This window comes from Bos mutus, chromosome 4, assembly GCF_027580195.1.
Source record: "Bos mutus isolate GX-2022 chromosome 4, NWIPB_WYAK_1.1, whole genome shotgun sequence".
Lineage (NCBI taxonomy): Eukaryota > Metazoa > Chordata > Mammalia > Artiodactyla > Bovidae > Bos > Bos mutus.
In genome coordinates, this window is record NC_091620.1 from 105,104,853 (window position 1) to 105,125,327 (window position 20,475).

General features: G+C 40.5%; 1 protein-coding gene across 3 annotated transcripts in view; it reads left to right on the top strand.

Moving 5' to 3' along the window:
• Nucleotides 1-1,405, top strand: part of SLC25A13 (solute carrier family 25 member 13) — a 231,539-nt gene extending 230,134 nt beyond the window's left edge. For 2 of the 3 annotated variants that reach the window (XM_070369817.1, XM_070369818.1), the window contains exon 18: nucleotides 247-1,404. In XM_070369817.1, the coding sequence (XP_070225918.1) occupies nucleotides 247-433 (187 nt within the window). In that variant the 3' untranslated portion in view covers nucleotides 434-1,404. Of the gene's footprint in view, nucleotides 1-246 lie in introns of all 3 variants that reach the window. The other variant, XM_070369819.1, reaches the window with a different exon arrangement.
• Nucleotides 1,406-20,475: the final 19,070 nt, after the last annotated feature.

Genomic DNA, 20,475 nt, shown 5'->3' on the forward strand with positions numbered 1-20,475 from the left:
AACTTCAGCTGCTTCTAATACTCTGTGGTCATCCAGAAAGGTATGTCCTTTTAGTCCCTGTGATGAAGTAGAAGAGACGTAGGAAAATACTGAAATCATGTTATCAGATTCATTTCCAAAAGGAACATACAAGTAACCAGAATTCCACAACTCCTCTATGATCCAGATGTTAGCAGTTTTTGAATGTTGCTTTTACCAAGTTAAACAAAAACCCTCAGGTTCTCACTCTATTTTCCCTTCTTGTAGGAAACCCATGGGATCAGAGCCAGTTCCTAAATCCAGGATCACCCTGCCTGCTCCCAATCCTGATCACGTTGGGGGCTACAAACTGGCAGTTGCAACATTTGCAGGGATTGAAAACAAATTTGGACTTTACCTACCTCTCTTCAAGCCGTCAGCATCTACCTCACAAGCCATGGGTGGAGGCCCGTAGGAGGCCTGGCACCCACCGGGCCATCGCTGCGTCTCTGGTGCGACTGTTGGAGAGAACACCCCATCCCAATGGAAACACTTCATCCCTGTCACTTCCATCTCCTGTTTAAATTCAAGTTGAGGCTTTTGATAAGGTGAAATCATTCCTTTTTCTGTGTGTTTTCCTAACTAGATCATTGTGAAATTATTCATAGTTATTCTTTGGGCCTCTTCTCACAAACCTGTGCTGGTACCTGACATCTCCTGGGATTTGGCCAACATTAACCTGATCTGGAGGAAGAAGCAAGTCTGAATAGGAATTAGAACCATTCTCCTCAGATTAGGATGACAGCCCAGAAGAAGCTGCTAAGAAGCAATCATGGTGCTCCGAGCAAGTGCTCCTGTGCAGGAGACTGGGTGCATCTTTATAAAAAGAGAAAAAAACACTGGAAGAAACAAAAACATTATCAGAAATAGCCAGCCGGGCTTCAGATTCTAAACGCATACTAATTCTGACTCTGGATTATATTATGAAGCTTTGATGTGAAACATGTTGTTTTGTAATGAAAACCACATTGAAGATGTTTAATAATCATATTCTGTTACTGGTACCCAGGCTACCAGGGGGGAGGTCTTTGTACTTTAGAGAAAGTACTCTTGGCTCTGCACTCGACGGATGGAGAAACCCAGAGACACAGCCCCGCTCCTGGCTTGGAATGACTGCTCGTAGGAGGCACACGTGCTGACCACCGCCTGTTTCAGTAAACACTGCAGAAAAACGCGTGCCCTCCGTTACTGATACCTACCCTCGCCCCTCCCAGCCCTCCGTAGTTGGCATCCATTTGCTTTTAAAATCCACTTTATCTTGAATCATGGAAAAATGCATTGTAATATGCATTTTTATTTAATTTGTGGTGCCTCGAACAATGGTCAGAAGGCTCGTGTGTCTGTGAGGAAGGAAATAAACTATTTTTAAAGCTACTGAGTGTTTTTGCTCTTGTTACGTCACGTGGCAAATGACTGCAAGAGTGGTCATGATTGGACTGTCGCAGTCTCATTTTGAGGGTGCCTGGTTCATGTCAGCCTCAGTTTGTCTCCCTGGTCTCTCAGGGTAATGTGCACCCACGTCTTCAGTACGCCAGTGTTCAGTGTGAGAGAGGCTGTGAGGAGTGAGGACCCTAGCAGACTGACCCTTGCTCTAGTCATCCTCAGCGCTCTCTGCAGTCTCTTACTGTGAGAATTAACACCGAGTTTCCCTGGAGGTCGGGCATGAAAACTGGCACCAAATGGCCATGGTGTCTTCTGATCTTCTCTGACTCTTCCTCATCCCAAAACCACGGACCGTGTGTGCCACCTTTGAGCATATTGGACCCACACTGTGATGACCCCGGGAAAGGTGTTAGTCTTGAGCAGAATTTCGGGCGCTCCTAAGGCTGCAGTTGTGCTCCTGAGTTACTTATTGTCAGTTGAGTTTGAACTTCCTATGTCTCCAAAATTTGCCTCCAGAAGAGAGCTGTTTTTCAGTTTCTGTCTTGCGGTAGGTCAGCAGGTTGACATTCAGAGTTACTGTTCAAAATGGGAAAGTGTAAAAACCATCTGTGAGTCTGCTTTGGTGGTGGTGTTTTTGGGTTTTTTTTTTTTCAGTGAACAAAAGCTTTGTTATTCTCACCAGAAATAGGACAGATATATACATGGCTCCCTCATGGTTCTGGTTTGGCAAACACCAAAGAGAATCCCCTCCGTCTCCCTGAACTTGCCCCCTCCCCAGTCCCTTGCTCAGTGTGACAAGCAACATTTATATTTTAATCTCCAAGACCAGTCACAAGATTCCACATACGTCATAGAAATTTAGGTGGTGGTACAGTAACACAGCACTCAAGCTTTGTTATTTTGAATGTGGAGAAAAGTCCCCTGAGTGTAAACCCTGCCTCCTTACCTTTCTTTTCTTCAACTGCTTGAAATTTTATGGAAGATCAGATTTTCAAGGTATAAATACTGACCCAGATCTCAAGACGCGGTGCACTGCCCTGCTTGCTGCTTTTTTAATATTTGCTTATTTATTTGACTGCTCTGGGGTCTTAGTTGCAGCATGTGGGATCTAGTTCCCTGACCAGGGATCGAACCTGGGCCCCCTGCATTGGGAGCTCAGAGCCTTAGCCACTGGCCCACCAGGGAAGTCCTCCTGCTTGCTTCTTTAGGAGGTGTTGCATCTGTGGGAGAGCGTCTTGGCTTCCCTTAGTCCTACCTGGAGCTGAGAATGATGCTCTTTAGTAAAGGAGAAAGCAGAGAGGTACCAGGAAGCCAAGGAGATAGGCCCACATGGCGGTGTTTCTTTAAAATCCTTGGCTTAGTCTGTTCCGGGGTAGGCAGTGACTGGAGACACACAGGAGGCCCCATTTCCTTCTGAGTTGTGCTCAGTGGGTGGTGTGACTGTGACATCCTTGAATAGGACTGCAATCACCGTGCGGTGAAAACCACGTCAAATTTGTTCTGGGTTTTCCTTCTTCCTGAAGTGACAGCACAATACTCAGCAGCGCTGTGGCCGCCGTTTCTACAGTGGCTCTTTTCCTGCTCCTCGCCAAGGGACTGAAAGCTGAGCAATGCCCACCCAAGGGGGCCAGCCTCCCCCTGCCCCGCCAGCCCTGGAGTCTCTCCCTCTGCCCCTGTCCACTCCTGATTGCTTGAGGGGGAGCGGGGGAGAGGCCTGACTTTTGTGTAGCAACTTTTTTTCTAGGAGGGGAAAAAATGTGGAGCTGACCACAGAATGAACACGCTGATTCTTGGGTTCCAGCCGTGGCAGGGTTTCTTGAGGCTGGGTGGCATGCTGTCGCCAAGCTCATGCTACACCTCATAACCCACAACCATTCGCTGTGCTCCCTGGGGTTGCCTTAATCCCAAGCAGCCGGGGTTGCACAGGGGAACATAAGAATCCTGGCACAGAAAGGAGTCATTTAAAATGCTTATTGCATTTCAAGCTTCAGTTTTTACTTAGTGAAAATATTTACCATTGCTGGAAAACAATGTTTAAAATTTTGTTGCTTCTATGTTGTTTAATGGTGTGGCCGATGTAAACCTCAGGATGCTTACATTTTGACAGTCTTCTGGAAATGTTTAACAGCACATAACTCAGTGAGCAGGGAATAAAAACTGGGAACAAATTGTCCTTGAAACTTTGTAACCTCCCCCCGGACTAGGTATTCCACAAGGCACGCTGGAATTCTTCAGGTAAAGACAGGGAAATCTCCGGGCGATGGAATTTGGTAGACAGTCTTGTAGCCCCATTTAGCAACCTTGTAGATAAACCCTAAGAGTCGTCATGTGCCTTTTACCGCAGAAGCCATCCTTGTGGGGGATGAATTTGTATCTTTGCCACTGAGCGAAATCCCATTTTCAGTTCAGGGTCATCAAACGCTTTCAGGATGGGGATTTTTCCAAAGATTTTTAAAAAGACACATTCCCTGGTGAGAGCAGTGAAATGTTCTTTCCATAAATGGTACTGCCCTCAAAGTGTTAGTCACGCCAGGCTCCTCTGTCCACGGGATTCTCCAGGCAAGAGTACTGCAGTGGGTAGCCATTCCCTTCTCCTGGGGATCTTCCTGACCCAGGGACCGAACCCTGGTTTCCTGCATTGGAGGCAGATTGTTTACTATCTGAGCCACTAGGGAAGCCCCTTGTGGGGGCGGGGAGGGAGGTGCCTTTGGTTTACCTTCTGGGAACAACCCAACCCTCACCAAAGAGTTCTGTTTTCCACGCTGTGAGGGCCACGGGTGGGGGGTGGGGGGCATGGGGGTGCACGTTTTAAGATCTGAGGCAGAAAAAAGCATTGTCACTTGTTTCTTGAAAACAGTGGAAGTCTTTAACCTGAAAGCCCAGATTGGGCTCCATGAGAACTGTGCTGGTGATGCTACTTCCACAGTGCCTGGAACTCTGAGTAGGCTCTTTTCATTTGGATGGACGGATGAATGGATGGATGGATGGATGGATGGGTTTCGATAATTTTTTTTTCCAATCAGTAATCTCTATCATTTTCCCACTTTATAGGCCTTTTCAGTAGTGTTTTTAGCGGCTGGAGTTAAAACCATAACTTAAAACAACCCTATTCTGATGTATTCCACGGTTACTTTAGAAGTCGTAAGTACATCTTTTATTAAAGCAACTACAGCTATGTAAATTGGTTTCAATTAGCTGGTTACTCTGAGTCATCAGGAACTTTCATGTAAACTATATGATCTTTAAATTTCCTGGTCATGGTTAAAAACATAGACTTAAAAAATCATCCTTTTGAGGTTAGTGGTACATTAGGCTTGTACCATTAGGCACATGAGCATCAATGAATGTTAATGACTTAGAACTCCTCTGCTCTTCACTGCCTGACATCTGTAGGAGTACGGTGGCAAGTTTTCCTTTAGAAGCTGCTGAAGACAACGGGGACTCTCTTTCAGAAGGGTTTGTTTTTAGCTAATGCATTAATTGACTCCAAAAAGAGTCCAAATGGAACACTCTGCTTTCATCTGCTGGGGTAACCTAATAAAATAATGTTGTTTGTTTTTAGATTCCCGGCTGGTAAGGGGGGTTTTGCTCAAGGCAAAACCACAGTCCCCTCGAATAACTTTAGAAGGAGAGTTAAGAAGACACACTAATTGTGCCTGTCTGAGGTTTGCTCCTTCAAGGGCCCAGACACACCCCTTGCACACTGGTCTGGCCACCAGGGCTCCGGTGCCCACCGCCGAGTTGATTCTTCTGGGCTGGGCTGGGCTCCTGCCCCCTGGAAGATGCTTGATTTTGCTGTGAGCAGTTCTTAAGGAAATTTTAAAAACAGACTCAAGCTCTCGGAACAGACTCAGGCAAGCACGCTGTATATGCGATTCATCTGACGCACAGAATGGGGAAAGGGGAATTCAGGTTAATGAAAGATGACTGATTACAACAGGCTCCTTAACTTTCATCACCCCCTCCTCCATCCTTTGCTACTTAGCCAAGCTCTTGCTCTGGTGTGTTACTGGGCTGCTTTCAAATAAGAGGGGGACAAGTAATCCTGCCCCAGCCTGGAGTTCTTCAGCCAGTCAGAACTCATTAAATATGAGTATTACACGCCAGGAATGATCCTGTGAAACCCTTCCCACATCCCTTAATGTAGATACTATTTTACCCCATGTGACAAATGAGGAAACCAAGACTCAGGTTAAATATCTTGCTCATGGTCCCAGCTAGCAAATAAGGATGCTAAAATTTGAATCCAGGTCTGATGGCAGCCCGAGGCCCTGTTCTTTCTATATGAGCATTTCTCAACCCAGTAGAGGGAGTTCATATGATCGGCTATGCCCAGAATTTCTTACTGTCTCCAGTTCTCAGTATCAGATGTATCATTCCTAGCTCAGAGCCGAAGGGAAGGGTGATCTCCGGTTACTGTTGTAAGTACATTTGCTATCTCAGGACAATTCCAGAGCTTGAGGACCAGGTGAATCCTGACAAGCCTTTTGAGGTTCATCTTAAACTATTTTACAGCCTATTAAAGTCAGTAAAGAGAGGATTAAGGTACACTTGAAGCATTTGCCCCACGGGTTTAAAATTGGAAGGTAATGTGGAAAAAGCAGAGATAAATTTACAAACTGTTACAGTGCAACGTGATATGACGTGAACTGAACTGGACCATCTTAAAAATCTCTACTGTAATTGGAAAATGCCGTTCTTCAACAAAAGTTGGAAATAATGGAAAAGCAACTTAAAAGTAAGTATCTATGGGTACTTGGCCTCAAAGTGTGTCTGGAGGGAATGGAGACAGTTTACAGAATGTGGGATTTGTTGGAATTACTTTTGGACATAAAATCTCCATCACCCCTAATGGTGGAAAGTCTTGCTCTATTCCCAACAAGTTACCTGCTGTCCCTAAACTTAAAGGAGGAGATCTACCACTGCATTTTGCTACCCCCTCTCCCATTCTTATATCAATGAAAGCAAATTACTGACTAACCCACACCAGAAATTTGTGGAATTTTCTTCCTGGGCAAAAGGTATGTGTTTGTGTGTGTAAACACAAACATATATGTATGTATATAAATACATATATGTTTGAGTATATATGTATTTGTGTATTAAAATGTCATGTTCCTTTTTCAGAGGAGTGATCTCAAAATGTGAATTTTTGTTTTGAAGCAGAATTTCCAATGTAAGTTCTAAGTATGGAATATGCTTAATCAATTTGAAAATTTATGAAGAGTTAGCTACTCCGTGTAAGAGGTTGCTTTCTCTGACGACCTCTTCATTAGGGCCAGCTCCAGTGTTATGAAAGGCTTACACTCTGTTAGAGCAACATCACATCAGAAAAAGGAAAAACTGGGGAGGATGGAAATTGAAACAGGTCTTTTTCCTTCTAAAGACAGAAGTGAAGTGATTGCTGATTCTGAATTTTATTACAGTGAAAGCAGAGACTTCTCCACACTTTTAATCTCAGCCTTTGTCCAGTCTCATTATGAAATGTGTATTTCCCCTTCTGAACTGAAGAAGCAGTTCACACTTGACCTGGAACTTCAAGTTACCTGTGACCGCTACTTATTAAGTAAGTGATTTCTTTCTTTTTAAAAACAGTTTGCCTGTCTGAAAGTAAAAGAGAAAAGCCATTATTTCTGGCTCTTTTGAGGACTTGAAATTATTGTGACATTTCTTCCTCTTCCTCTGTTTAGAAAGTGTCTTGATTGGCTTAATAACTTACCATTCTAACCATACATATCTGACTAAGTTATTGCAAATTATTAAGGCATTTGAAATGAGTTGGTTATAAAGGATAACTACTATCTCTATTAAAGTTATGACATGCAGATTCGTGAAGCATTCCATATTTTGGGGGCTTCCCTGATAACTCAGTTGGTAAAGAATCTGCCTGCAATGCAGGAGACCCCAGTTTGATTCCTTGGTCGGGAAGGTCTGCTGAAGAAGAGATAGGCTACCCACTCTGGTATTCTTGGGCTTCCCTTGTGGCTCAGCTGGTAAAGAATCCACTTGTAATGTGGGAGACCTAGTTTCAATCCCTGGGTTGTAAAGATCCCCTGGAGAAGGGAACAGCCACCCACTGCAGTATTCTGGCCTGGAGAATTCCATGGACTTGTATAGCCCATGCGGTTGCAAAGAGTTGGACACGACTGAGTGACTTTCACTTTCAAAGATAAATTACAAAATAATTATCATTGGAGCCCTGAAGTAATTAATAAATGCTTTAATTTCTATAGACAGTAAACTCTAATTTACTTTTTTTCTACCTTAAAAATTATACCTTTGGGGGAGTTCTGCTTCTGGCCATGACAGACTAGGAGAGAAAACTAGAAAACTGGGCAAAACACATTATATGGCAGTTTTAAGACATTGGATATGAGGCAGAATAGATCTGTGACCTGTGAGGGAAAAGAGACAAAAAGGTGAGACCTACTGTTGCACCAGCTTTCCGCCTGGAGGCAGTCTCCAGCCACTGTGCAGGGAAGAACCCAGACAGGGCCCAACCTTCTCCCCAGGTGAAAAGATGTAGGTCAGAAATCAGATAAGCCAGGATAGCTAGAATTTTAAGACACACAGAACAGCCAAACAGGAGTGAGCTGATCTGAGAGACAGCTCTGGAGTTTTACAGAGCGTTCCCCAATCTTTGAGTGCTGGGAGGAAACTACCAGGCTTGGAAAAGAACCACTGGAAAGGAAGAAGCAGAAAAATTCTGGAGGTCACAGAGGAGAAAGAGTTTGTTTTCCCACCAATTGGAGTAGAATTTTCCTCCATAATATATAGAACATCAGGCAGAATCCTTAGAAAAAGTGTCTTAATAGTGCAAAATAAGAACTATGATAAAGGCTGCTCTGCCCTTAACAAAACTCAAAAGCAGACTTCACAAAGATCTGATTCCAAGTAATTTAACTCCTTGTCAGAACACAATTTGATACTATTTCAAACAATATTAAGAAAAGCCCCACAACTCACAATAAGAAATCTAATAAAAAAACTGTCACCCATAATAGTAAGGAAAATATCAATGTAAGCCATAAAAAATGAAAAATCAACCAACAGTAATAGACCTAGGAATGACAAATGTTAGAAGCAGCAGCAAGGCCAGTAAGACAGCTACCATAGGTAATACATAAAGTTAAGGTCGGGGTAAACACAGACATTATATGGAGAGAAATGGAAGATACGAAAGGTAGAACAAAAATTACAATATGTCCAATGGAAAATTAATGGAATGTCTGACTATGTTAAGACATTATGTAAGTGAAGATCAGTGAGCTTGAAGGCACAGCAAAAGGGGTTCCAGAAAAAAATATTTAAAGAAATAGTATTCAAATACTTCCAAGCTTAAGATTATATACTCACAAATCCATGTGGCTCATTGTACCCCAAGCAAAACAAATGTAAAGAAAGAAAACTACAGAGATATATATCATAATGAAAATGATGAGAACTAATGAATGATAAAAAGAAGAATCTTAAAAGCAGCCACAGGAAAAGTTCCTATAACCTGTAAGGAAAGATGATAATAAGAGAACAAACATTTCTACTTGGAAACAATTTAAGGCAGACAACAATAGAGTAACATCTTTAAGGTATTGAAAATATAAAGCTAACCAAGAAATCTATACCCAGTGAAATCTTTTAAAAACAAAGGCAAAATAAGACAGACAAAAACTAAGAGAATTCAGAGTGTTGTTGTAATTGCACTGAAGGAGATAGTCCATGGAATTCTTCAGGCTGGAATACTGGAGTGGGTAGCCTATCCTTTCTCCAGTGGATCTTTCTGAGCCAAGGATTGAAGCCAGGTCTCCCACATTGCAGGTGGATTCTTTACTAGCTGAGCTATCAGGGAAGCCCAAGAATACTGGAGTGGGTAGCCTATCCCTCCTCCAGGGCATCTTCCCAACCCAGAGATGGAACCCAGGTCTCCTGCATTGCAGGCAGATTCTTTACCATCTGAGCCACCAGGGAAGCCCATTCAAGATGTTCATGATAGGTCATCAGGCAGAACACAACTGATACCAGATGGAAATTTTGTATCTAGACAAATTAATGAAGAGTTTTTTCAGAACTGAAAATAAATGAATAATTACATTAAAAAAAATTCCTTAAAAGATAACTCACTCTTTAAAGCAAATCAATGATGATGTATTGTGAGGTTTATCGTTTATATGTTGTTGTTGCTTAGTAACTAAGTTGTATATGACTCCTTTTGACCCCATAGACTGTAGCCCACCAGGCTCCTCTGTTCATGGGATTTCCCAGGCAACAATACTGGAGTGGGTTGCCATTTCCTTCTCCAGGGGATTTCCTGATGCAGGAATCAAACCCACATCTCCTGCATTAGCAGGAGGGTTCGTTACCACTGAGCCACCAGGGAGGCCCCCAGTTTATAGCATCCATACCAGTAAAATGCACAGTAACAGCGCAAAAAAGAAGAAAGGAAAATGATAATACACTGTCAAAAAAGTGCTTATACTACTATACATGAAGTAATATACTATTATCTGAAGGTAAAGTGTAATAAGTAAAAGATGTTGTAAACCCTAGAGTACACTAAAAAAAGAAAGCTAAACAGATTTAGCTAATAAGACATTAGTGGAAACCTTTAAAAAATGCAAATAAGACAGAAAAGAAAAAAAAGAATAGATGATAAAAATGAGCAAGATGGTAGATTTGACTCAACTTCCCAGGTGGCACTAGTGGGAAGGAACCTGCCTGCCAAGGAGACGTAAGAGATCCAGGTTCAATCCCTGGGTTGGAAAGATCCCTTGGAGAAGGGAATGGCAACCCACGCCAATATTCTTGCTTGGAGAATCCCATGGACGAGGCGCCTAGAGGGCTACTGTCCATAGGATTGCAGAGTCAGACATGACTGAAGTTACTTAGCACATATTTATAATTACATTAAATGCAAACAGCCTAACCCCCTAACCCCCAGTTAAAAGGAAGAAATTAAAGGGGCGGGCGGGGAACAAGGTCCAACTATATATATGCTATCTAAAGAAGCTCAATATAAAAACACAGATAGATGGAAAGTAACTTGACAGTAAAAGATATACTATATAATCACAAATTAAAAAAAAAAGGTGTAGTAGGCTATATTGATATCAGCCAAAGTATATTTTAGAAAGAGAACTAGTAGTAAGGGTAAAGAGGGACATTTCATACTGATAAAGATGTCAATTTACCACAGAGACACAAAATCCTAAATGTATATGTACCTAATGACAGTGCTTCAGATACATGAAACAGAAACTAACAAGACATAAACAGAAATAGAAGAAATGCACAATCATACTTTGAATTTTCAAAATACTTCTCTTGATATTCATAGACAGAAATATATAGTATATAGAAAACTTGAACAAATTTATCAAATAATTGACCTTATTCACATTTGTAGAACACTTCAACAACAGCAGAATATACATTCTTCTTAAGTATATGGTAAACTTTACCAACATTAATATAGGCCATAAAACAAGTCTCAATAAACTGAAGAGAACTGAAATCATACGATTTATATTCTCTGGCCATTAATTAAAGATGGATCATGCACACAAATATGAGTTAAAACTATAAATATTCATAAGAAAATGTAAGAGAAAATCTCTATGACCTTTGCTTAGGCAAAAATATTTCAGATAAGACAAGATTCTAGAAAACATTCTTAATGAAGAAAACACTGTCAAATTGTAATTCTATATCCAAAAAAAAAAAAAAAAGCTTCATACATGAAAGGAAAATAAAGGCATATTTATACACTCAAAAACTGAAGAAATTTTTCTCTTGTATAATCTCACTATTGGATATGCCAAAACAATGTTATTGGCTGAAGAGAGATAATAGTAAATGGAAAGCCCAGATTTCCAGAAAGAAATCAGGAGAACCAGAAAAGAAAAATGGAAGGCAATAGTTTTTAAATCCTTTAAAAATTATCTTTATAAATACTTTTAATTCATAAAAGACTATTCACTGAATCACAGATACTAGTGTATTGCGGGACTTACAGTAAATACAGGAGTGAAATACATGACGAGGGAACAAAGGATGGAGAGAAGGTAAATGGGTTATCCTGTTGCATATTTCTGTGTGTGTAAGAAGTAGCATAACATCATTGGAAGGTGGTGGTGGTGCTGGTCTAGTCGCTAAGTTGAGTCTGACTCTTACAACCCCGTGGACTGTAGCCTATCAGTCTCCTCTATCCATGGGATTTTTCAGGCAAGGTAGTCTGTTATTAAACATGCATATTGCGTTCTTGTGAAATTACTAAAAATAATGAAGGTCACTAGATTAAATGTAAGACAGTACTAAGAATTATTTGATCCCTCAAAAAGAAGGCAGAAGAGGAAGAATGTAAGAACAATGAATGGGACAAAAAAACAATTACTAATACAAAATAAAAAATCAATCATGCCTCAAAGTACATTAATTGTACATGGACTAAATCCTATAATAAAAAGGCCAAGATCATTAGACTGGATTAAAAAAGAGAAATGGACCCAACTTTAAGATGTTTATAAGAAACATACTCCAAATATTAAATCTTGAACAGATTAAAAGTAAAAGAGTGGGAATGACATCAGCCAAAATGGCAAAGTAAGAAACTCCAAATTCTGCCCTTCCATAAAAGCAATAAACAACAGGCTGAAACTGTCGAAATCAACTTTTGTTCTTAGTTTCTGGAAATTAACCAAAGACTTGTAGCAACTAAGGGAACACTGACTGAAGAACAGTATTGATTTTCTGAAAGAATCATGAACTTTGAGTCATTTTAATTTACCCTAGTCCCATCTGCCCTCTCTAGTCCAGCAGTAGCTCTGAAAATAACAGCTCATATTTCTGGTACTACAGGAAGCAGAAAGTACTTCATTCACAAAGAATTCTAATGATTTATTCTGACCTATCTGGCTCCTCCTGGTAGGCAAAATACTTGTCTCTATTGCACCTACCTTGGAACTGGTGCAATGCTAACGTTGCTTCCTGAGGGGGCATTTGTCAAAAGCATTCACGGCTAATATCTTAGTTGCTGCTGGCTGAGGTCATAAACAACAGTAAGGCAAACAACAGACTAACCAAAAATCTGAGAGGACAGGCTAGGGAAGGAGATCTCTGAGGGCTGTGAATAATTCTGACAGACCCCTGGGAATCTGGAAAGAAACACACACGTACTCAGAATTGTGCACATGCTCAGAAAAGTCGTGAGAAGGCCAGAAGATCTCACCTCATGCTGGCACTGAGGCCCTGTATACACAGGAAGAGAAGGCCAGTGTTTCCAATTGAAGGGGAGGGAAGAAAATCTGATTTCCAGAGTTGTATGTTATAATATTATAATGACTGTATATATTACAATATTAAGTGTAATTCTTTGCATGTGTATGTTCACCACTAAAAATACACATGCAAAGAAATAATGTATTGCATGTGTACAAGGAAAAAAAAAAAGAAGTCAATAGAAACTATGTCTGAGAAAGCCCAGATACTGGATTTTTCTAGACATAGACCTTAAATGAACTATTATGAATATACTCAATTTAGCAACTGAACAACAACTATAATGTCTAAATAACTAAAGGAGAGTATCCAAATAACGTCTCACCAAATAGAAGATGTTAATAGATATTATAAAATGCCAAGTAGAAATTTTGGGGTCAAAAAGCAAAATAACTGAAGTGAAGATTTCACTGTGTGCTCGCTCAGTCACTTGAGTGATGTCTGACTTTTTGCAATCCTAGGGACTGTAGCCCGCCAGGCTTCTCTGTCCATGGGCTTCTCCAGACAATACCGGGGTTGCCATGCCCTCCTCCAGGATATCGTCCCGACTCGGGGAAAGAACCTGCATCTCTTATGTCTCCTTCATTGGCAGAGGCATTCTTCACCACCAGCGCCACCTGCAAAGCCTGAACACTTCACTACAGGAGCTCAGTAGCAGATTTCAATAGACGGAAGAAGGAATAAGAAAACATGAAGAATCAATTGAAATTATGCAGTCTGAAGAACAGAAGGTAAAAATGAGAGAAAATCTGACAGAGACCTGTGGGACACCATCATACATGCCAACATAAACACAGAATTCCAGGAGGAGACACACAGCAGAAAGAATACATGAAGAAATAATGGCTAAAATTTCCCCCAGATTTGATGAAAAACAATCTATCCATTCAAGAAGTTCCATGAAATTCAAGTAGGAAAACTTACAAAGGCTCACACCTAAATGCATCATAATCAAACTGTCAAAGCCAAAGCCGATGAAGGAAACTTGAAAGTTACAAGAGAGAAGCAACTCATCATATACATGGGCTCCTAAGAAAGATTAACATCTGATATCCTATCTGGAAACACAGAGACCAAAAGGCTGTGAGATAAGATATGCAACTGCTGAGGAAAAAAAAATTGTCAATGAAAAATTCAACTTCTGACAAAATTATTCCTTAGAGATAAAGGAAAAAGTAAGACATTCCTAGATAAGCAACAGCTGAGAGTTTTTCCTGGCAGACCTGCCCAACAACAAATGCTAAAGGGAGCCCTTCAGGTTGAAATGAAACACCAAAGGGAGATTTCATAATAAAATAATCAGTTTATCAAGAAGATAAAATAAACTTAATGTGTGTGTCTAGTAACAGAGCTTCAAAATGCAAAAATAAAAATGGAGAGAACGAAAAGACAAATAGAAAAAATCACAGCCGTAAGTGGATATTTTCATATCTCCTTCTTGGTCATTTATAGAACACACAGAAAATAATCAGTAAGATTATAGAAGATGGAAACAACACTCTCAGCCAGTTTAATCTATTTTGCATTTTCAGAACCACATACTCAACATATGAAGAATTCACTTTTTTTAAGTGTACATGGAACATTGACCAAGCTAGGCCATATCCGAGGCCATAAAATAAATCTTAATAAATTTCAAAGGACTTGGAAATACAGAGTAGTATTTCTTACTCTGTATGTTTTCTTACTAAGCAGAATCAAACTAGAAATGAAAATAAAGATACCTGGAAAGTTTTCCAAATATTTGGAAATTAAACATGCTTCTAAAAAAAGGTCATGAGTCAAATAACACCACAACGGAAATTAGAAAATATTTTGAACAGAATGATAATGAAAGCATAACATATCAAAAATTTGTGGGACACAGTAAAGGCAGTACTTAGAGGGATTTTTACAACTTTAAAGGCCTAAATTAGACGAAAAGAAGTGTTTTACAACCAATGATTTAAGCTTTTACTTTAGGAAATAAGAGAAAAGAAGAGCATATTCAATCCAAAATAGAAGAATAAGTGGACAATCAGCAACTCTAAATAAGTGGAGAAAATCAGCAACTCCAAAAACTGGTGCTTTGAACAATGAATAATACTGATAACTGGCAAGACTGTTTTTAAAAAGGCAAATTACCAACACATCAAGAATTAAAAAGGAGACATCACTATGACTTTAGATTCATGAAAAGCTAATAAGGGGAATTCTATGAGCAAGTTTATGTTAATACATTTGACAAATTAGATGAAATGCACACATTTCTTGAAAACTACAACTTACCAAAATAGAACCAAAAAAAAAAGAACATCTGAATAGCCCTATTCTATTAAATAAATAATTTATTACCAAAAACCTTCCCACAAATAAAACTGGGGCTAGACGGTTTCACTAGTGAATTCTACCAAACAGTAACGGAAGGAATAATACAAATATTACACTCGGTCACAAAATAGAGGAGACTGGAACACTTCTCGGCTCATTATATGAGCATAATCATGGTTCCTAAGCCCTGACAAAAACATTCCAAGAATAGAAAATTACAGACCAGTGTCCCTAAGGAACAATTATGAGAAAATCCTTTAAAAATTATTAGCAAGCAGAATGAAACAAAATTAAAAGGATAATACATTTGACCAAAGGAGGTTTATCCCAGGATGGCAAGGTTGGATTAGTATTCAAAATAACAACTCAGGGTGATTCACTACATTAGCAGAATAAGTGGGGGAAAAAATAGACCCATATCAATGGATGCAGAACAGAAGCATATGAAAAAATTCCATATCTGCTCATGATAAAGTTTCTTAACAATCTAAAAATAAAATGGAATTTCCTTCATGTGATAAAAGTGAAACATTAACACTCTTTGATTTGTTTTGTTGTTCAGTTGCTAAGTCATGTCTGACTCTTTGCAACCCTATGGACTGCAGCACACCAGGCTTCCCTTTCCTTCACTATCTCCCTGAATTTTCTCAAACTCATGTCCATTGAATCAATGACACTATCCAACCATCTCATCCTCTGTTGCTCCTTTCTCCTCCTGCCCTCAGTCTCTTTGACGCTAAGATTAAAAAAGAGATAAGGACATCTGCTCTCTCATCGGAGAACGCAATGGCACCCCACTCCAGTACTCTTGCCTGGAAAATCCCATGGATGGAGGAGCCTGGTAGGCTATAGTCCATGGAGTGGCTAAGAGTCGGACGGACATGACTGAGCGACTTCACTTTCCCTTTTCACTTTCATGCATTGGAGAAGGAAATGGCAACCCACTCCAGTGTTCTTGCCTGGAGAATCGCAGGAACGGGGGAGCCTGGTGGGCTTCTGTCTATGGGGTCGCACAGAGTCGGACACGAACGAAGCGACTTAGCAGCAGCAGCAGCTCTCTCATTTCTTCAGTACAACATACAGCTTAAAGTCTGAGCTAGAGCTATAAGGCAAAAATAATAAAATTGGAAAGAAAGAAGTAAAGTCTTCATTATTCTCAGAGAGCATGACTATATACATAATCACCAACAGAATTACAGAATCTACTAGAAGTTAGTAAGTGTATTTAGCAAGGTTGGAAAATACAAGGTTGATATATAAAATTAAATTTTAATTCTGAAAACTAGGAGGTACTAAATGGGAAGATACACCTTATTCACATATTAGAAAATTTTAAATTAAGATACCCACTCTCTCAAATTTGTATATATTGTAGATTAATGAAATCCCAATAGAAATCCAAATAATATGGTTTTCTTGTGAATTTGATAGTGCTTCTAAAATTCACGTAGAGACATAAAAGGCCTAGAAAAACTAATAAAACAATTTTTCACAATGCATAACACAGTTGAAGTACATACTACCTGATTTCAAGACCTAGTGAAAGCTATAGCAGTCAAGACAATGAGTTTATTTATTTGGCTGTACCGGATCTTAGTTGCAATATGCAGGATCTTCAGTCTTCATTGCGGCATGCAAGTTCTTGAGTTCCAGCATGTGGGATCTAGTTCCCAGACCAGGAATCAAACCTGAGCCCCATGCATTGGGAGCGTGGAGTCTTAGCCACTGGACCGCTAGGTAAGTCCCCAAACGGTGTGGTATCATTTAAGGACAAACTCGGTGAAAAAGAGTAGTGGGACCCTTTGTAGTTGTTCAGTCACTAAATTGTGTCCAGCTCTTTGCGACCCCATGGACCGCAGCATGCCAGGCTTCTGTCTCTGGGAGTTTGCTCAAACTCATGTCCATTGAGTCAGTGATGCTATCCAACTATCTCATCCTCTGTCGCCCTCTTCTCCTCTCTTCTTGCCCTCAGTCTTTCCCAGCATCAGGGTCTTTTCCATAGACCTTTAAGGTAAATATGACTCTGGCTACTGTGGTAAACTGCCACCATCTAGCCACTGTTACTTTGAGATCTCATTTTGAGGTTTCCCACAGATATAAAAAGCCCTGCCCTGTGACTGTCTCTCCTTCCATCAGCTCTAGCTGGCCTCGACTAAAATTCCGAGAGATGCTGGTACCTCTCTCACTAGCTCATTGCTAATGGTTCTGAGGAAGGGTGTGCGCTCTAGGTGCTCTTAGACACCTTAATTGTTGGATGTGTCTTCTAGTCTTATGTAATACATTCACTCTAACCCCCCCACTTCCCTCCGTCTCTTTATTCCTATCTGTATCATCAGTCAGGGCAACTCAAACATTTTCACCAAGTGTAGGCTATAGCCTTCTCATACTTCTAAAGAGCCACTGTAACAGCCAACCCATGCCCTGGGGTCCTTGCCAGAGTATAAAATCACGTATCCCAGAAGAGTGTCTGAAAGTCAATAAATTCTTATCTACCCAGTCTTACGTGCTGGCCCCTTTACCAGACTCCTTAAAATCTAACCCAGTCTGCTCCCCTGGCCCTAATGGCACATCTAATTCTTGTAACCCTTTCAGTGTATAGTGTCTTTATTCTCTTATCAGGACTCACATGTGCCCAGCTAGGAGAGCTGGGAGAGCCATTAGAAAGTGATGTCAGTCTGACCCTAAGACAGACGGAGAGAAGGGAAGGAAGGAAGATTAGACTCAGGCTAACTCCAAGAAAGTTTTAGCAATGCTGACAGGGAGTCCTTGAGCCACTCACATCTCTGAGAACTCTTGCATCTCCCAGCAACAGGCCTGCCTCACTATACCTGCTATGCTCAGTCTTGGCTGGGAGCAGCCTGTGGGGAGCACAGCCTTGCTCAAACATACTGGAGGATTTAAGAGCAAAACAACTGGAGCTCTCAGTTATCCTCTTTGCAACAGAGATCTTGAAGGCAGATTTTCATGACTCCCACATTCTATCTAGGACCTCAGCTGGGATAACTTGACACGCTGTGGACTGGCTGGGTATCTGTATGTATCCACATGGCCCCTCAATGGTGAGATTAGGCCTTTGAACAGCCTAGAGGGGACAGGGTAAGTTGCAAAATGGCTTGGGAATGAAGAGTGAGTGTGCCAAGAAACCCAGAAGGAATCTCTATGTCTTTTTTTTTTTTAATTTTATTTTTTAACTTTACAATATTGTATTGGTTTTACCATATATCAAAATGAATCCGCCTCAGGTATACATGTGTTCCCCATCCTGAACCCTCCTCCCTCCTCCCTCCCCATACCATCCCTCTGAGTCGTCCCAGTGCACCAGCCCCAAGCATCCAGTATTGTGCATCGAACCTGGACTAGTGACTCGTTTCATATATGATATTTTGCATATTTCAATGCCATTCTCCCAAATCATCCCACCCTCTCCCTCTCCCACAGAATCCAAAAGACTGTTCTGTACATCAATGTCTCTTTTGCTGTCTCGTATACAGGGTTATTGTTACCATCTTTCTAAATTCCATATATATGCGTTAGTATACTGTATTGGTGTTTTTCTTTCTGGCTTACTTCACTCTGTATAATAGGCTCCAATTTCATCCACCCCATTAGAACTGATTCAAATGTATTCTTTTTAATGGCTGAGTAATAACTCCATTGTGTATATGTACCACAGCTTTCTTATCCATTCATCTGCTGATGGACATCTAGGTTGCTTCCATGTCCTGGCTATTATAAACAGTGCTGCGATGAACATTGGGATACACGTGCCTCTTTCAATTCTGGTTTCCTCAGTGTGTATGCTCAGCAGTGGGATTGCTGGATCAAAAGGCAGTTCTATTTCCAGTTTTTTAAGGAATCTCTAGACTATTCTCCATAGTGGCTGTACTAGTTTGCATTCCCACCAACAGTGTAAGAGGGTTCCCTTTTCTCCACACCCTCTCCAGCATTTATTGCTTGTAGATTTTTGGATCGCAGCCATTCTGACTGGCGTGAAATGGTACCTCATAGTAGTTTTGATTTGCATTTCTCTGATAATGAGTGATGCTGAGCATATTTTCATGTGTTTGTTAGCCATCTGTATGTCTTCTTTGGAGAAATGTCTATTTAGTTCTTTGGCCCATTTTTTGATTGGGTCATTTATTTTTCTGGGATTGAGCTGTAGGAGTTGCTTGTATATTTTTGAGATTAGTTGTCTGTCAGTTGCTTCATTTGCTATTATTTTTTCCCATTCTGAAGGCTGTCTTTTCACCTTGCTTATAGTTTCCTTTGTTGTGCAGAAGCTTTTAAGTTTAATTAGGTCCCATTTGTTTACTTTTGCTTTTATTTCCAATATTCTGGGAGGTGGGTCACAGAGGATCCTGCTGTGATGTATGTCGGAGAGTGTTTTGCGTATGTTCTCCTCTAGGAGGCTATGTCTTCTTATAACCTTGTTCTGAACTCCACATAGTATCATTTCCCCCAAATTTGCCCATATTCCCCCATTACACATCCCAGATTCTTCATGGGACCGTGTCACACAAGAAGTGGGAGACTCTCTTGGAGACTGTACCGTGGTGGGATATACATGCATATGCGTGCGTGCTCAGTCGTGTCCCACTCTTTTTAACCCCATGGACTGTAGCCCGCTGGGCTTCTCTGTCCATGGGATTCTCCAAGCAAGAATACTGGAGTGGGTAACCATTCCCTTCTCCAGGGGATCGTCCCAACCCAGGGATTGAACCTGCATCGGCAGGTGGGTTCTTTACCACTGGGAAGGCATACACGCATGTAAGCTCTCACAATTCTTCATGTGCCTATGACAAATGACTAGCCTTCGAAGTTTTCATATTCCTGACGCACTGACTCATTCAGACGATTGTCTGTAGCAACTCATGGGTTACTGATTTGTTCCACGATCCTTTAGCTTATGTTTGAGAAGCTTTTTTCCCCAGTACTTTTCATTGGATTGCTTTTTAAAAAGAATTTTATTATAGATGATTTACAATGTTGTGTTTCAGGTGTATAGCAAAGTGATTCAGTTATAAATGTATTTATCCTGTTTTAGATTCTTTTCTCATATGTTATCACAGAATATTGGGTAGAATGCTGTGTTATACAGTAGGTATTGGTTATTATTGGTTATCTATATTAGTAGTAGTGTATATATGTTCGTCCCAAGCTCCTAATTTATTCCTCCCCCCTCCGTGTTCCCCTTTGTGTTTTCCATCTGTTTTTGTAAGTGTCATTGTTTAATTTTTTTAAATTAGACCCTACATATGAGAGAGCATATGATATGTGTCTTTCTCTGTCAGACTTACTCATTTGGTATAGGAATCTCTAGATCCATCCATTGTGCTACTCTTGGCATTATTTCATTCTTTTTAATGGGTGAGTGATATTCTGTTGTATGTGTATACTTCATCTTCTGTTGATGGACATTTAGGTTACTTCCATGTCTTGGCTATTATAGTGCTGCCATGAACTATTTGTATATAGTGTGTATATGTATAATAT